We start from the raw sequence: 16,351 nt of genomic DNA, 5'->3' as shown, positions 1-16,351 counted from the left end.
CCTTCCTTCCTTCCTTCCTTCCTTCCCTCCTTCTTTCCTTCCTTCCTTCCCTCCCTCCCTTGCTTTTTTCCTTCCTTCCCTCCTTCTTGCCTTTCAGGCAGGGCCTTGCGTTGTCACCCAGGCTAGAGTGCAGGGATGTCATCACAGCTCATTCCAAACTTGAACTCTTGGGCTTCAACAATCTTCCTGCCTCAGCCTCCTGAGCTTTAGGCCTGGCAAGTTCATTTATAGAGAGCAGTGAGCAGGGCCTGGGTGGGGACTGAGGGAGTTCGGCATGAGGAGTGAAGAGACTCACGCAGATTATGTGTGTAGAGGACTGATGCACTCTGGTTGAGTCCTACTGAGCAAACCTCAGGTATTTATTATCATAAAGCAGAAAGAAATCGTTGAAACTTATTTATCAAAAAATCAGCAGTGAAAGGAGATATAATGCCCTAATTTCATTTTGCACATGGAGCCAGACTTACTCCATTTTGCTAAGGACTTTGCTAAGGGATTTCAACACTCCCCCTTTAAGCGCAGCTGAAAGCTGCAGAGTTTAGCAAAACTGTAAAATCCTGTGAAACCACAGCTCTCCCAGGTATGCACTCCCCTTACCTCTAACCTTGCAGGTGTTGGCTTTTATGAAACTCAGCTTGTGTTAAGGACTCCCCCTCCCCTACCAAAAGTACCTTATAAAAAGTTTGTGCCCTGCTTCTGGGGGTTGAGAGACTTTGAGGCATGAGCCTGCTCTTGACCACTGGCCAATACAGGACCCCTGCTGAATTTGGACTCAGTGTGCTGGCGTTTCTCTATTCCCCTCACTTTGGGTATAACAGAGGGGCATGGAAAATAGCAGACTTTGCCATCAAGTGACCTTTGGAGTGTAGAGAATCTTTACCATAACTTTTTGGCCTGGTATTGTCACATATCACGAGCTCGTTCCCCCCCACCCCCCCGACCAGTTTTCTGGCCTCTTGCATGTACACAGCTCACATACCATTCTCATAACTTGAGGTCCCTTTAGGCAGAAAACAAGTTTATGCTAAAGGCCAGGGTATGCAGAGAACAAGCTTAAGTAAGAACATTTTAGTATGGGGTATGAGGGCATAATTTCTCCTAGAGGAGGGCAGGTGAACGCAGGACACGGAACCACCCACTGGTGTGTTTTCCTTGCTCATCTTTGTGTGAAAGGCCCCATCTTCTGTACCCCTGAGACTCAATTTGCATTCACAGAGGGCAAGGCTGGGAGCTGTCCTTGGTGCCTGGTTCTTGGGTGGTGTGAGGACAGCTGAGTGCTCTGTAGGCTGGGCAGGTTCTGGTGAGTGTCCTAGTCCCAGCCCCTGACTCTCTTCCCAGGGAAGAGAGACTGGGGTTTGGGTAACGCAGAGGTGATCTTTTCCCTGTGTGACCTGGTCAGAATAGAAATGGAGCAGGTGAATTTCTGCTAAGTTTCCACCAGCAGAAAGACAGACTGTGGCCCACCAAAACACTCTTCTTCCTGGCCTGGGTCAGCTGGGGGATAGGATGAGGACGAGGGAAAAGCCCTAGTGCCTTCCAGTCCTTGTGAGAAACACAATACACTCTAGGGAGGCCGCCAGAGCTGCTCTGTCCAGGACCTCAATCAGAGGCAATTAGGAGCACATGTCTGGCTTACGGTAGTAAAATTAAATGGTTTGTGCTTTCACTGCAGCAAAGGTTTCTGTAAAGTCTGGAGAGAACCTAGGCCAGGAGGGCTGGACAGTTTATTTAGTGTCCTGCCTCTCTTATTATTGGACAGTAGTCTACTCACCTTTCACTTTCTCAATCAGGGGATTTTTGGCCTCCCCATTCTCCTGCCATGAGTCCATGCCCAAGTCCAGATATCTTTATCAGTGCCTGGACCTGGATGTTCTTTTAAAAAGAAAGACCCAGGCTCAGCGCCTGTAGCTCAAGCAGCTAGGGTGCCAGCCACATACACTGGAGCTGGCGGGTTCGATCCAGCCCCAGCCCACCAAGCAACAATGGCAACTGCAACAAAAAATAGCCAGACATTGTGGCAGGTGCCTGTAGTCCCAGCTACTTGGGAGGCTGAGGCAAGAGAATCCCTTAAGCCTGGGAGTTTGAGGTTGCTGTTAGCTGTGACGCCAAGGCACTCTACCCAGGGCGACAGCTTGAGACTCTGTCTCAAAAAAAAAAAAAAAGAAAGAAAGAAAGAAAGAAAAAAACAAAGAATGGCTTCCTAGCTGATTTCTAGAATTCTAACCTTTATTGTCTAAGCTGTGGGTTTCTGACCATGGATGCTGGTTAGAATTACCCATTCAGCTTTTTTTTTTTTTTTTTTTTTTTTTTTTGAGATGGAGTCTCTGTCTGTCTTGGTGGCTGGAGTGATTTGATCAGGGCTCACTGCAACATCAGGCTCCTGGGCTCAAGTGATCCTTCTGCCTCAGCCTCTCCAGTAGCTGGGACCATAGGCATGTGCCACCATGCCCAGTTAAGCGTTTTGCTGTTTTTTCTTGAGACAGGGTTATGCTGTTGCCCAGGCTAGTCTGGAACTTGCAGGCTGAGGTGATCCTCCCACGTCAGTCTTGGAAAGTGCTGGGGTCACAGGCAGAGCCACTACTCCTGGTTCCTTAGGACACTTAAAACCTGCCAACACCCATGCCTAACCCCGAGAGTCTGGTTCAATTGGTCTATGGTGTGGCCCAGGCATTGGTAGGTTGAGGATGCACAGTGGGGCTTAGTGCTCAGAGTTACCATCCCTGGTATTCAGAGACCTCAACATCCTGGGCCTCCTAATGTGATGGACTGAGAAGGGGCAGCATCACCTCTGTGGTGTTCTTGCCCAAACTGTGTAACCTGAGTTTAATCATGAGGAAATATTAGTTAAGTCCAGACTCAGGGTCATTCTACAAAATAACTGTCTAATATGCTTCAAAAGTGTTCAGGTCACTTCTTCTCTGATGCAAACACCAAATGGCAGATGACACCAGTGCAACAGGAGGCCTGGAGGCCCCGGGGGCCCTGGAATGAGAGGCCATGGTGGTTTCTATGCAGGCTTCGGCAGCGGCATTCAGGGCTGGGGTCACAGACATGGTTGGGGCTGAGGCCGCAGAGCTTGTGGAGTCAAGGCCAAGGCCGAAGAGTGGAAGCCTGTCACCAAGCTGGGCCGCCTGGTCAAGGACATGAAGATGAAATCCCTGGAGGAGATCTATCTCTTCTCCCTGCCCATTAAGGAATCTGAGATCATTGATTTTTTCTTGGGGGCATCTCTCAAGGATGAGGTTTTGAAGATTATGCCAGTGCAAAAGTAGACCTGTGCTGGTCAGTGGATCAGGTTCAATGTGTTTGTTGCCACTGGGGACTACAATGGCCATGTCAGTCTGGGTGTTAAGTGGTCCAGGGAAGTAGCCACTGCCATCAAGGGGTCATCATCCTGGCCAAGTTCTCTACTGTCCCAGAGAGAGGCTACTGGGGGAACAAGACTGGCAAGCCCCAGACTGTTCCTTGCAAGGTAACAGGCCACTGTGGCTCTGTGCTGGTACGTCTCATCCCTGCTTCTAGAGGAACTGGCCTGTCTCAGCGCCCGTGCCTAAGAAGCTGCTAATGATGTCTGGGACTGATGACTGCTACACTGCTACACTGCTACACTTCAGCCAGGGGCTGGACTACCACCCTGGGCAACTTTGCCAAGGCCACTTTTGATGCCATTTCCAAGACCTATAGCTATCTCACTCCTGACCTCTGGAAAGAGGCAGTGTTTACCAAGTCTCCTTGCCAAGAATTCACTGACCATCTTGTCAAGACTCACACCAGAGTCTCTGTGCAGAGGATTCAGGCTCCAGCTGTGGCTACAACATACAGTTTTTATACAAGAATAATGAAGTAAATTAAGTCTGTTCAAAAAAAAGTGTAAAAAATAAAGGCAAAAGAAATTCTGAAGAAATGTCCCAGATTAAAGGAAATGAAGGAGACAAAACAACCAAAAGCAACATGTGTTCCTCGACTGGGTCCGGGCGCAGAGAAGGGACATTAGTGGGAAGACGGATGGAATTCGAAAAGATAATTGTGTGATGCCAGTTGGAATTTGATTTTGATGATTGTACAACGGGTCATCTAAAATGTTACTATTTGAGAAAGGTGAACAAAAGGTACATGGGTACTCTTGCTATTTGTGGGACATTTTTGAAAGTTGAAATAATTTTCAAATGACAAATTAAAAAAGAAGGAAAGAAAAGAAAACTTCCAGGTAATCTTAGTGAGTTGCCAATGTTGAAAACTACTTCCATAGTTATCTTGCCCAGTACTATGAGAGTAATATTCCTGAAAATTCTTTTTTGTCGTATGTCTGGCCTTTTCCAACCTTTCCAGTGACTCCTGCCTTGTGTAGGATAAAGTCCCTGTTCCTTAAGCTGCCATTCCAAACCCCCATAGCATGGCCCCAGGGTGCTCCCTTGATTTACATAGAAGGACCTCCTGTTACCTTTTCTCATGTCTGAATTTATTCTCATTCTTTTCCTTCTTAAAATAATATCCTTGCTTTCCTCCTCAGCTTCCTGAATTGTGCTTCATTCTGCAGCCCATTTGGGACCCCATCTCTTCACTGAAGCTTCGTATGACTTCTCCCATTTCCACAAGAAGCAGTCATCTTCCCTGCCTTTGGAAGAGACAAGGGTGTGAAGTGAAACATGAGCGTTAGGTTCAGAAAATGTGAGTGTGAGTCCTGGCTTTCTTTTTCACCAGTTGTGAGGTAAGGGACAAGTTGACTGACATCTTGGAATAGAGGGATAGCCTCACCTACCTCGGAAAAGGTCATCGCGAGTATCAGATGAAGTGTACACACAAAAGTTCCCAGCACGTAGCAGGTGACTCCCTCTTTATTTTTAGGGCTCAGTGGTTCACAATGGGATTGTGGGTGGTGCAAAGGCTCTTAACAAAATTTCCTGTATGGCCTTTGAAAATATTTGTGCCTGGTTATCACTAAGATGATAAACATTCTTGAACTGAATGCAATGCTTGGGACTTTAAGGAATTCAACTGAGATTTTTTTTTTTCTGGAACACAACTCACTAAAGTGATCTATGGACAGATGGATGTATCCCCCAAGAGGGAAAAGGGAGGGACAGTGGGTTTCTAAATGGGGAAAAGCTGTGATGCCTTCCACACCTGCCCCTTTGTTCTTAGTCAGATAGCATCAAGGAATTACAACTCCTTAGTACAACTCATTAAGCTGTAAGTCCGTGTGCCCCATCACTGATCCATCCCCCGCCCAGGGGAACTGCACCAGGTGAGTCAGTCCCTCTGTGCGGGGAACAGTCCTCTCCCTTTCCTGCCTCCTCCACCCCCACTGCTCAGTGCTGGGTGCTCTGGTCTGGCCCCTGCTCCCAGGCCTGTAATATTGGTCTGAGTGAGTAAGGCCAGGAGAGGTGAGTGAGAAGGAAGTCAGAGGCCAGCAGGCATGGAAGGAGAGAGGTGGGGCTGCCATTGCTCAAATGCCACAAAATCTGGGTGTGTTTTATGAGTTTCTGGATTCATAATCTTCTTTGCTTTGTGACCATGCTGGGAACTCACCTTCCTGCTTCGTTCTCATTACACTTTCTTTCCCTGGTGTACCCACTTTATGGCCAGAGAATGGCTGTGCAAATAGTTGATAATTCAGTAAAAGTAACTTTTTATGAGATGGCAAAGCTGACCTGGCTTTCTCCTCCAAAGAGATTGAGGTTCATAAAAACCAGCTTTTATGAGGGGCTGTGCACTTGTGAATGGGGTGTTAGGGAGCAGGTGCACGAGTGAACCGTGAGACAGAAAACAAAATACTGTTTGCCAAATCCTGAAAGAAGAAGGGACAAAAAACCATTATGGAAGGTGGATGTCATTGAGGAGACCTCAGAAATCTTGGAGTCTTCTCTACCCAGATATGGTGGGAGACTTGGGCCATGATAGGTACATTATTTCTCTGCCTCACTCATCTATCTATCTATCTATCTATCTATCTATCTATCTATCTATCTAGGACAAGGTTTCACTCTGTCATCCAGACAAAACCCATAGCATCATCATAGCTCACAGCAACCTCAAACTCCTGAGCTCAAGTGATTCTCCCTCTAAGGCCTCCCGAGTAGCTGGGACTACAGGTCCATTTAGCCATGACCTGGCTAAATTTTCCATTTTTGTAGAGATAGGCCATTGATCTTCCTCAGGGTGATCTTGAACCTGACCACAAACAATGCTCCCACTTTTGCCTCCCAAAATGCTAGGATTGCAGGTTTGAGCCTCTCAGTTATTTTAATCTGTAAACATGGGGGATGTATATAGGAATTTTTGTGAGGACTGGAGCTGCAAGTAAAACCTCTAGGATAGTGCCTGGCACACCGTGAGTACAGAGTCAGTGTGAGCTATTGTCATAATGGGAGAAGGGGCACCCTGGTCATTGAAGCTGGGGAGGTGTTCTCCAGCCCCTGGCAGGCCAGCTGGAGGTGGAAATGGCCAGGGGGGAGGCTTAACTTCCAGGAGTGGAAGGATTGGGAGCAGTAACTCACGCACAACGTTCTGTGAAAATACCTTTCCTGGACAGCAGTAATACCCAGAGTGGCTGCAGCTTCTGTCACAGTTACTGTCTCCTGGGGGTCTAGGAATGTGTGCTTGAGTCAAATGGTTTTGCTGAAAGCCCATCCTAGAAACAGGCTTCAGGGTGGCGTCACAAATAGGTTTTGTCTTGCCAAAGGAAAGCACTTGCTTTGTTTAAGGAAAGCTTTCATCTTGTGAAAGGAATCCCCTCTTGTGGCCCAGGTCATTCCTTTGGTCTCTCTACTGTCCTAATTTATAAGGCGTAAAGAGAAAGACTGAAGAAGGGCGAAGAAGGAAATGCATGTGTAAAACAACAGGGCAGGGGCGGGATTGGTGTAAGTTAAGAGGACGCGTGGCCAAGTTTTAGGTGAACATAAAAAGCCTTCTTTTTAGCTAAGAGTAAACCTTCCATTCGTCCCACCATCTCATTACTAGGTATCTACCCAGAAGAGAAAATCATTTTACCATAAGGACATTTGCACTAGAATATTCATAGCAACTCAGTTCACAATTGCCAAGACATGGAATCAACCCAAGTGCCCATCAACACATGAGTGGATTAATCAGCTGTGGTGTATGTGTACCATAAAATTCTATTCAGTCATAGAAAAGATGGAGACTTCACAGCTTTTGTATTAACCTGGATGGAGGTGAAAAATATTCTTCTCAGTAAAGTATCACAAAATGGAAAAGCAAGTATCCAATGTACTCAATACTAATATGAAATCAATAAACAGCTACATACCCACGTAAGAGAAAATTCAAATGGAGAGAGGAGGAGGGAGGGGGATTGGTAAGTTCTCACCTAATGGGCGCAGTGTAAGTGTACACAAAACACCCCCTGGGTGAAGGGCTCAACTATAATTTGAACTGTACCTAACAAATGCAAACAATGTAACCTAATCATTTGTACCCTTATATTAATCTGACATAAATTCTCAAAAAGGCAAATAAAAACAGAAGAATGCAAAATCAAAAGTTAAAAAGGCCTTCTTTTTTTTTTAAAGCAGATCTCTCTCTATAAATGTAGTGGGCTGCCTTGAATGCTCAAGAACATTCCAGCAGAATCACAAGAGAATGGGGAGTGTGGCTTCTGTGCTCAATGGTAGGTTAGACCGAGGAAGTCCCTGGAGAGACTGGTGACAGAGGAGGAGATGGGTGAGGTGAGAGGACATGGATGGTGGAGGGAAGGGACGGGCAGGGTCGTCCCCCAGGTTCCCACATCCGATGCCTCCCACGTCTTATTTACTCTTCCACTGTCAGTTTCTGATGGAGTGAAGGTCGCAGACAAGAAAAGGGGCTGAGGGAGGCGAAGTGACAAGCCAGGGCCATCCAGCCAGTTGGTGGCAGAGCTGGTATGTTTCATCTCGAAGTTTGTGCTCATGCTCTTTGTTCAGAAGGGAAAGTGAGAGCTACAGAGGGAAGCTGACTAAGGAAGCAAAGCTAACTTCTTGGTAAAGTTTATGAAAGAGATCTGTGTTAGGCAGATCACAGCCTCCCCAAACGCCCACGTCCTGATCCCGGGAGCCCTTTAATGTTAGTTTATTTGATCAAAAGAACTTTACAGGTGCGGCAAAATTAAGGATCTTGAGATGGGGAGATGATTTTGGATTGTCTGGGTGGGCCCAGTGGAATCAGGAGGGTCCTACAACTGAATGAGGGAGAAAGGAGAGCCAGGGTCAGAATCACACCCAGGGAGAACGACTGCAGTGGCCACCACTGGCTTTGAGGAAGTGTCAAAAGACAAAATTACAACACATTTAGTTATAAATATGATTGGCTTTTATTTATGATTCGTGAATAGCTTCTAGTCCACAAAATACAACCATAGCTCCCACGGGGCCATACGAGAGCAGTTAAATAGAGAGGAGAAAACAGAACATGGAAAACTGATTGGTTATCATCAAGTTTCTTCAGGTTATTCCTTATGAGTGTTTAAGCAGAGGGAACTTCCTTATTATGTTGACTCAGACTGGAATCTCCTGTTCTCAGGAAAAAACTGGTCTTTGAGATCTTTCTGCTTCCTTAAAGTTTCAGTTTGAGTATGTGGCATTTAGCATGAGTGACTCGATTTTGGAGCCACTAGACTCTCACCTAGGTAAGAGTGTGACCGAAACTTAAGGCATTAGTGTCTGTTACCGTCGTTTGGACATCCAGTCTCAAGACATCATTGGTAGGTTATGACGTCCTCCCAATCACACACTGCTTTGAGTTTTTGTTCTTCCAGCCAAAGAGAGATGATTTGATGTTCTCAAATGGATTAAAGAGGGCTGCATGCAAACATTTAAAATGTTTAGAGAGTACAACACACCAGGGAGACAACTATTACGACTGTTATGACCATCAGAAGGACAACACCAAGAGTTAGGAGCATGCTCCTTAGGTGGGGTCCCCGTGAACCAAACCAACTATAGTAGAATTAATTAAAGAATGATCCAGATGAGGAATCTACCCATTATTAACCAAGTAGCATGCTTGTTAATGTTTGCACCAGAGTCTCTATAATACCTGATGTATTTATCCATGTGCAATAAGAAAGGTCAGCCAAGTGCCCAGACTTCTGTTTATCTAATAGGTAGAAGTTCTATTACCTAGCATTTTATGGCTGGGTTAAATTAAAATAGGGAGAACAAGTGGGCCTAGAAGTATGGTTGTAAAAGGGACACCTAGCACAATTTGAACAACCCAGTGATTTAAGGATGCTGCTAACACCGCTTGCTAGGTGCAGTATGGGACCCCTTAGGTCATGTAAAGATTTGGGTTTGACATGTTGACCTGACAGACCCAATAACGCGATCAAGTGACCTGCACAAGCAACGGATTATGAAATTCTAATTACAGCATTATCTTCTCAAGAGAAAGAGGTAGGCATAAGCAGGGAAAAATTAAGAGGTGGAAAAACTCAATTTAATTCAAGCAGAGGAGAGGGGGAGGGGGAAAGGAGAAGACGGAGGGGGGATTGGTAAGCTCCCACTTAATGGGCACAGTTGAAGGGTCTAGGGCATGCCTCCTGGGTGCAGGAGACAACTGCAATAGGGACTTTAGTAACAAATGCAAATACTGTTACCAAATGGTTGTACCCTTATATTAATCTGAAATTTAAAAAAATTAAGAAGTGTAAGAGTATCCTTATCATGGGGAGGCTTGTGTCCAAGGAAGTCATTGCCTTCTTGTTCTGGTTTGCAGTTTGCGTGTCTCTAGTTATGGTCTTGAACATTTTGGTGAACTCTAGTGGCACAAATCATGTGCCTGGAAGTTTACATTGAGTCATCTGGCTTCAACTTCAAAGGTTTTGGGAACAGAGAAGTTCTTATTTTTACTGATTCCATGAGGGAAAATTGTATTTGAGCAATGATAAGAGTTTGGGATCCAGGCCACTCTATAGGTAGATAATAAAACTTCAAAAACAATGAATAGAGCTACAATCTAATAATGGGTATCCTGGAGTTTTTCTTCTGAAGTATAATTTTTCTCTCTACAATCATCTCTATTTCTACCAAAGATGAACAGAATAAGACTAATTTGTTTGAAAAATCAGTTTAGGCCGGCACAGTGGCTCATACCTGTAATCCTAGCACTCTGGGAGGCCGAGGAAGGCGGATTGCCCTGAGCTCAGGAGTTCAAAACTATCCTGAGCCAGAGTGAGACCCTGTCTACAAACAAACGCTGGGCATTGTGGCAGGTGCCTATAGTCCCAGCTACTGTAGAGGCTGAGGCAAGAGAATCACTTGAGCCCAAGAGTTGGAGGTTGCTTGTGCCGAGGGCCACAAAGTGAGACTCTGTCTCAATAAAATAAATAAACAAACAAATAAAAATAAATTAATTAAATTAAAAAAGAAAATTAAAAACATTTCAAACTAAAACCATTGACTACAAAATTAAAAAATAAAAAAGAATTTAAAAAAAAAGAAAAGAAAAACAAAAATCAGTTTAGTCTCATCAAACTTGGCCTGGCTATTTACATCAGTGCAGCAAAAATAGAAATTAACCATACAGCCTCCTTTTAAGTTTGCTTTGCTAGAACTTTTAATAAGCAATTTCAGGCCAGGTGAGTAAGGTGGCTCATGCCTGTAATCCCAGCAATCTGGGAGGCCGAGGAACGTGGATTGCTTGACCTTAGGAGTTCAAGACCAGCCTGAGCAAAAGTGTAACTCTGTCTCTACTAAAAATAGAAAAACTGAGTGTGGTGTCCATGCCTGTAGTCCCAGCTACTTGGGAGGCTAAGGCAAGAGGATTGCTTGAGCCCAAGAGTTTGAGGTTGCTATGAGCTATGATACCATAGCACTCTAGCTGGGCCACGGAGTGGGACTCTGTTTCAAAAAAAAAAAATAAATAAATAAATAAATAAATAAATCTCTCAGATTAATTTTTTTAAAACCTCTCAAGACTATGAAGTCAAACCAAAGGAGACTTCAGACTTTGCCTACAGTACCTGTTGGTTCATTCTAGATACATTCTCAAATATGACATCCTAGTCAAAACCTTGGTAACATAACAGTATTTTCAAATGTATTCTATTATAAAAAGAGCAGATTCTTATTGAATTTATTCAAATAAATATATCATCATAATAATATGAATACTTATGAATAGTTTCCCAATTCTGGAGGGATCAGGTAAGGATAAAAAGTAAATGTTTCCATTTCATTTCCCAAAGTATATTTTACCAAATTGCTATAAGTTATAGATAGCTTACAATTTCAAAGAAAAAAGGTTTCTTTAGATCTGGAAAACAAAACATTTAAAGAACCAGGAAAGTTTCAAATAAAAAAGTCATAAAAACAGTATCCTCATTAATTAATTTTTTTCCTGCTTGATCTTGGTTAGCAGCTTCATGCAGCTGTCAGTCTCTTCACTTAAGTTTTGGAAATTGTTAGCCAATCCAATGGTATAAATTTAAAGTTATTAGAAACCTGTATTCAAGAATACTTGTTGGAGGCTCGGTGCCCGTAGCACAGTGGTTATGGTGCTGGCCACATACACCAAGGCTGTTGGGTTTGAACCTAGCCTGGACCAGCTAAGCAACAATGCCAACTACAACCAAAAAAAAAAAAAATAGCCAGGGCACTGTGGTGGGCACCTATAGTCCAATTTACTTGGGAGGCTGAGGCAAGAGAATTGCTTAAGGCCAAGAGTTTGAGATTGCTGTGAGCTATGATGCCACGACACTCTACCAAGGATGACATAGTGAGACTCTGTCTCCAAAAAAAAAAAAAGAATACTTGTCAGAATCTTTTCCATAAATCTCCTTGAAGAAGAAGCAATTTTGGACTGTAGCTGATTGCAAATGCTTTTAGAAAATAATCAAAACAACAGTCTGAATGACAAAGACTAAAAATAATTATGATTAAAAATCTGATGTTGCTTCATTATAATGACCCAACCCACAAGAAAAGGTGTGTGACATTATGACTAACAACATATTACATATTAGATGTCTAGGAATCTTGTATAATTTTTGGAACATTCATATCAATAACACACTCATAAATATAACTTAGAGAAGGTTTAGCATCACATAGTGTTTGAAAATGCTTGCCATATAATTTAACGTATCAAATAAGGTGGCTTCTCAATTTAGCTGTGTTTCTTAACTCTATTAATGAGTTCAGGATGGAGGCAATCATTGAATTAGGTCCAACAAAGTCTGTACATATTGTATTTTGAAAAATTTTGCTAGGTAATTCCGAGGCCAGTAATTTCCCCTAACTGACAACCACTGACTTAGGCCCAGAATAGGTCCTGCCTATTATAGCAGGGGTTCTCTGTCTTACCACTTCTTAGTAGCATTCAGTAAGGTTTAAAAATGATCAGTGTCTGGGTCTCACTCCAGACCAATTAAATTGGAATTTGTGAGTGGGGCCTGAGCATCAGTTAATCTTTTAAAATGTTTTCCAGTGATTCCAATAGGTAGCCCTATTTCCTACTAGATTTCTCTGTCTTCGTGTGGCATTTATCCTTCTCCATTTTTGTATTATACGGTAGAACCTCAGAGGTGGCCACCTCTTTACACTAACCACTTTTTTTTTTTTTTTTTTACTAACCACTTCTTTAAATTGACCCAATTTTCATAGACCGGACATGCACCACATGTATGTATTAGCACAGTAGGCCTAACTCCTTATGTCGACCACCTCCATATATTGAACAATTTGTTACAGTCCCTTGGGTGGTCAACTTACAGAAGTTCTACTGTATTCAAATATTATGAATATGAGCCTCTTGGGTCTTGGTATTGTTGGTTTTAGGTTTCTATTTTCCCTGAGGTACATGAAATATATAAATGAACACATGAATTAGTCCTTAGGAAAATAAGCTTAACACCAGGCAGGTTTTTTCCTGAGCCTCAGGTTGATAGTCAATGCCACTGTATTGTCCTCCATGAGGTCAGTGGTGCTAGTGATGAAAGGTGTGGGTCAGACCACAGTGCAGGTGGTGGATGGCAGACCACCCTGGCTGGAGCATTTTAGGCATAGCATTGGGACTAAGAATTATGTGCATGTGTAGGGTGAAAGGGCATGGTTGGGTAGGGAGACAGATCTAAGCAGGATGAGGGATTGTGCTAGGAAGCTGTAGTAAAGAAAGAAAGAAGGATTAGTAAAGAGAAGAAATTTGAACCTATCTAGTAGGCTAGAGTAGGCCACGATAGGTTCTTGAGTAGGAGAGTGAACTTGTCTTTAGGAAGGTAACAAGGCAGCAAAATGCAAGGAAGATTGCAGAGAAGCTGGGCACAAGAAGTCAGGCAGTGCTTTGCAAGTTGTTGAGGGCCTGGGTTAGTCAGGTTTATGGGAACAGAGAAAACAGGAGCAAGAGATCTTACAGGATCAAGAGGCTCTGATGATGTGTTGAATCTGGGGAGCAAATGAACAGGGGCAGGTGAATAGCCATGTCCAGGAGACAGTGGGGTGCAGGGAGCCCGGACACCAGGAAAGAAGAGACAGGGTAGGAATTAGAGCCTAGAAGCAGAGGGAGAAGGAGATCCAGGCCCAGAGACAGGTGAAGAACATCTTTCCCTCTTCCAAGCATGGCAGTTAGTTAGCCTTGGAGGAAACCCAACAAGAGGAAAGGCATCATACCCTCTAGTTCCGACAAAACAGAAAGTACGCTAGGGCTCCTATCAGAGCCACACCGGCCAGCACTCCAATCACGATACCAACAATGGCTCCCGCGGAGAGTCCTGGCGCTGGGGCATCCGCATGGGAAGAGAAGAGAAGGAATGAAGGTGAAATTATTTCACAGTGAAGGTCCCCCGGGAAACAACCCTCAGCATGAAGTACTCTCTACTTGTTCCTTCAAGGAGTTCTTTTGTGTGTGTGGTGGGGAGAAAAGCTGCTGGGAGGTGATTAGCCAACTACATCCTTGCCATTTTTTTCTGCAGTTCTTCCTGGCCTTTCTGCACTCAGACATTTTTGAAGGCTTTGAAATGTGAGAAAAACTCACTGAATTTTGTACATTGTTACAACTTTCTCTGTGGTTGCATTTTTTCCTCAGTATCTCAGATCCATGAGTATGAGCCTCTCAAGTCTCTATGGTAAGGATTTAGTTGACAGAAGGCCCAGGCCAGTGCACTCTGAGTTCGCCACCTCCTTTGTGCAACAGAGTCCTTACTTCCCATGGGCTCACACAGAGGTGTGAAGGCCCAATTCCCCCACACTCTGTTTTTCTGGGCTGAGTGACTGTCTCGAGGACTCCCCATCAGCCTGGCAGAAACTCCCTTAGAACCACACCACAACCTGACACTTCCTTCTATTTCTCCCTCTGGAGAAAGGACTGAGGACTGTCCCAGGCTCCTCCCACTCTTGTCCCACTCTCACTCCCGAGCATTTTGCCCAATAAATTATCCTGCATGTGTCATCCCATCATGACTGTATTTCGGGGAGGAAAACAAAAGTACCAGGCTTGAGAATTTGTGCTTAGCTCCTACATTTTCTCCTCTTGTATTTAGTCAGTAACCATGTTCCAGTGGGTTTTTGTGTAATCCTCCTTTTTCTCTCTTTTTCTCATTCGTATACACTCACATACAGAGGGTGTTAAAAATATACACACATTTTAGGAAAGGAAAAAACTATTAAATTTGTAATACTCAATATATACCCATAATAAAGATGAATAAAAGTCACATTGAGCGCCTCTTGTAATTGTAGAAGTCAAATGTGACTTGAGTATTTTGAAGAACCACGTTCTCCAAAAAAGATAAACAAAATTGGTAATCTTTACCGCAATTGACTAAGAAAAAAAAGAGAGAAGATTCAAATTACTAAAATCAGAAATGAAACGGAAGACATACTACCCATTCAACGGAAATGATAAGGATTAATAGACTACTAGGGATAATTTTTGCCAACAAATTGGATAACAAGATGAAATGGGAAAATTCCTAGATATATGAATCCTTCCAAGATGGAATCATGAAGAAACAGGAAATCTGAATAGACCTACAACTAGTAAGGAGATTAAATCAATATGAACATTTGACAAAATTCAACATTTTTTCATAATGAAAACCATCAAAGCATGAATAGAAGAAAACTACCTCAATGTAATAAAGGTAACATATGAAAAGCCCACAGGGAACATCATCAACTCAATGGTAAAAGACAGACAGCTTTCCTTTAAGATAGGAACAAGACCAGGATGCCTGGTTTTGCCACTTCTGTTCACCATAGTATTGAAATACCTAGCCAGAGAAGTTAGGCAAAGGAAACAAAGGACATCCAAATTGGAAAGAAGAAGTACAATTGTCTCTGGTCACAGATGTCATGAACATATATGTAGAAAATGCTAATAATCTTTTTTGAAAAAATATTAGAATTAATATGTTCACCAAAGCTGCAGAATACAAAACCAACTGGCAAAAATCAATTGTATTTCTATACATTAGCAATGAACAATATGAAATGAAATTAAAAAAAATTCAATTTACATTATTGTAGAAAAGAATAAAGTACTTAGCAACAAATTTAACTCAGGAGGTGAAAGAATTGTATCCTGAAAACAAGACATTGCCAAAAGAAATAGAAGAAGATGTAAATAAATGGGAAGATATTTTATATTCATGGGTTGAAAGCCTTATTAGTGTGACAACACTGTCCAAAGTGATCTGCAGAATCAATGTGAACCCTATCAGAATCCCAGAGACATTTTTTTGAAGAAATATAAAAATGTATATTAAAATTCATGTGGAATCTCAGGGATTCTGAATAGCCAAAACAATCTTGAAAAAGGAGAAAAAAGCTGGCGAGCTCATGCCCTGATTTCAAAATTTACTACCAAGCCACATCAATACCGTGTGGCACAGACATAGAAACCAGTGGACTAGAATATAGAGCCCAGAAATAAGTAGTGGTACATACAGTGGAACATTTTTGACAAGGGTATCAAGACTATTCAATGGGGAAAGGATAGTCTTTTCAACAAATGATACTGGGAAACTGAATGGTCATGCAAAAGGACGAGTTGACTCTTGACCTGCCACCATGTACAAAAATTAACACGAGATAGATCACACACTTAAATGTAAGGGCTAAAACCGTAAAACTCTCAGAAGAAAACATAGGGTAAAGGCTTCATGACACTGAATTTGGCAATGATTTCTTGACTATGACACCAAAAGCACAGGCAACAAAAGAAAAAGTAGATAAGCTGGGCTTTGTGAAAATTAGAAACATTTGTACGTTAAAGGACACAGTCAACAAAGGGAAGAGGCAACCTGTGGAATGGGAAAACTATCTGCAACTGATATAGCTGATAATTAATTTCAGATTAATTTCCAGAATATTTAAAGAACTATAACAAGTCAATAACAACAAAAATCCAATTAAAAATG

General features: G+C 42.9%; 1 protein-coding gene and 1 pseudogene across 2 annotated transcripts in view; one reads left to right on the top strand and one right to left on the bottom strand.

The window, feature by feature from the left end:
- Window positions 1-2,934: 2,934 nt before the first annotated feature.
- LOC105887978 lies at window positions 2,935-3,847 on the top strand (annotated as a pseudogene). The gene has a single exon (XR_001161674.1). The product of XR_001161674.1 is annotated as a 40S ribosomal protein S2 pseudogene (transcript).
- Window positions 3,848-13,604: 9,757 nt separating this feature from the next.
- The window catches only part of LOC100949830 (carcinoembryonic antigen-related cell adhesion molecule 5), a gene marked incomplete at its 5' end in the record, with an annotated part of 12,492 nt that continues 9,745 nt past the window's right edge, over window positions 13,605-16,351 (bottom strand). Inside the window, one exon of the mRNA XM_023519004.1 lies at window positions 13,605-13,708. Coding sequence (XP_023374772.1) covers window positions 13,605-13,708 — 104 coding nt within the window. The remainder of the gene's footprint in view (window positions 13,709-16,351) is intronic.

The sequence above is a fragment of the Otolemur garnettii genome, unplaced genomic scaffold (genome assembly GCF_000181295.1).
Source record: "Otolemur garnettii isolate 467f Iridium unplaced genomic scaffold, OtoGar3 scaffold00152, whole genome shotgun sequence".
Classification (NCBI taxonomy): Eukaryota; Metazoa; Chordata; class Mammalia; order Primates; family Galagidae; genus Otolemur; species Otolemur garnettii.
The sequence above is the reverse complement of the archived record's forward strand: the minus strand, read 5'-3'. Positions and strand labels throughout refer to the sequence as shown.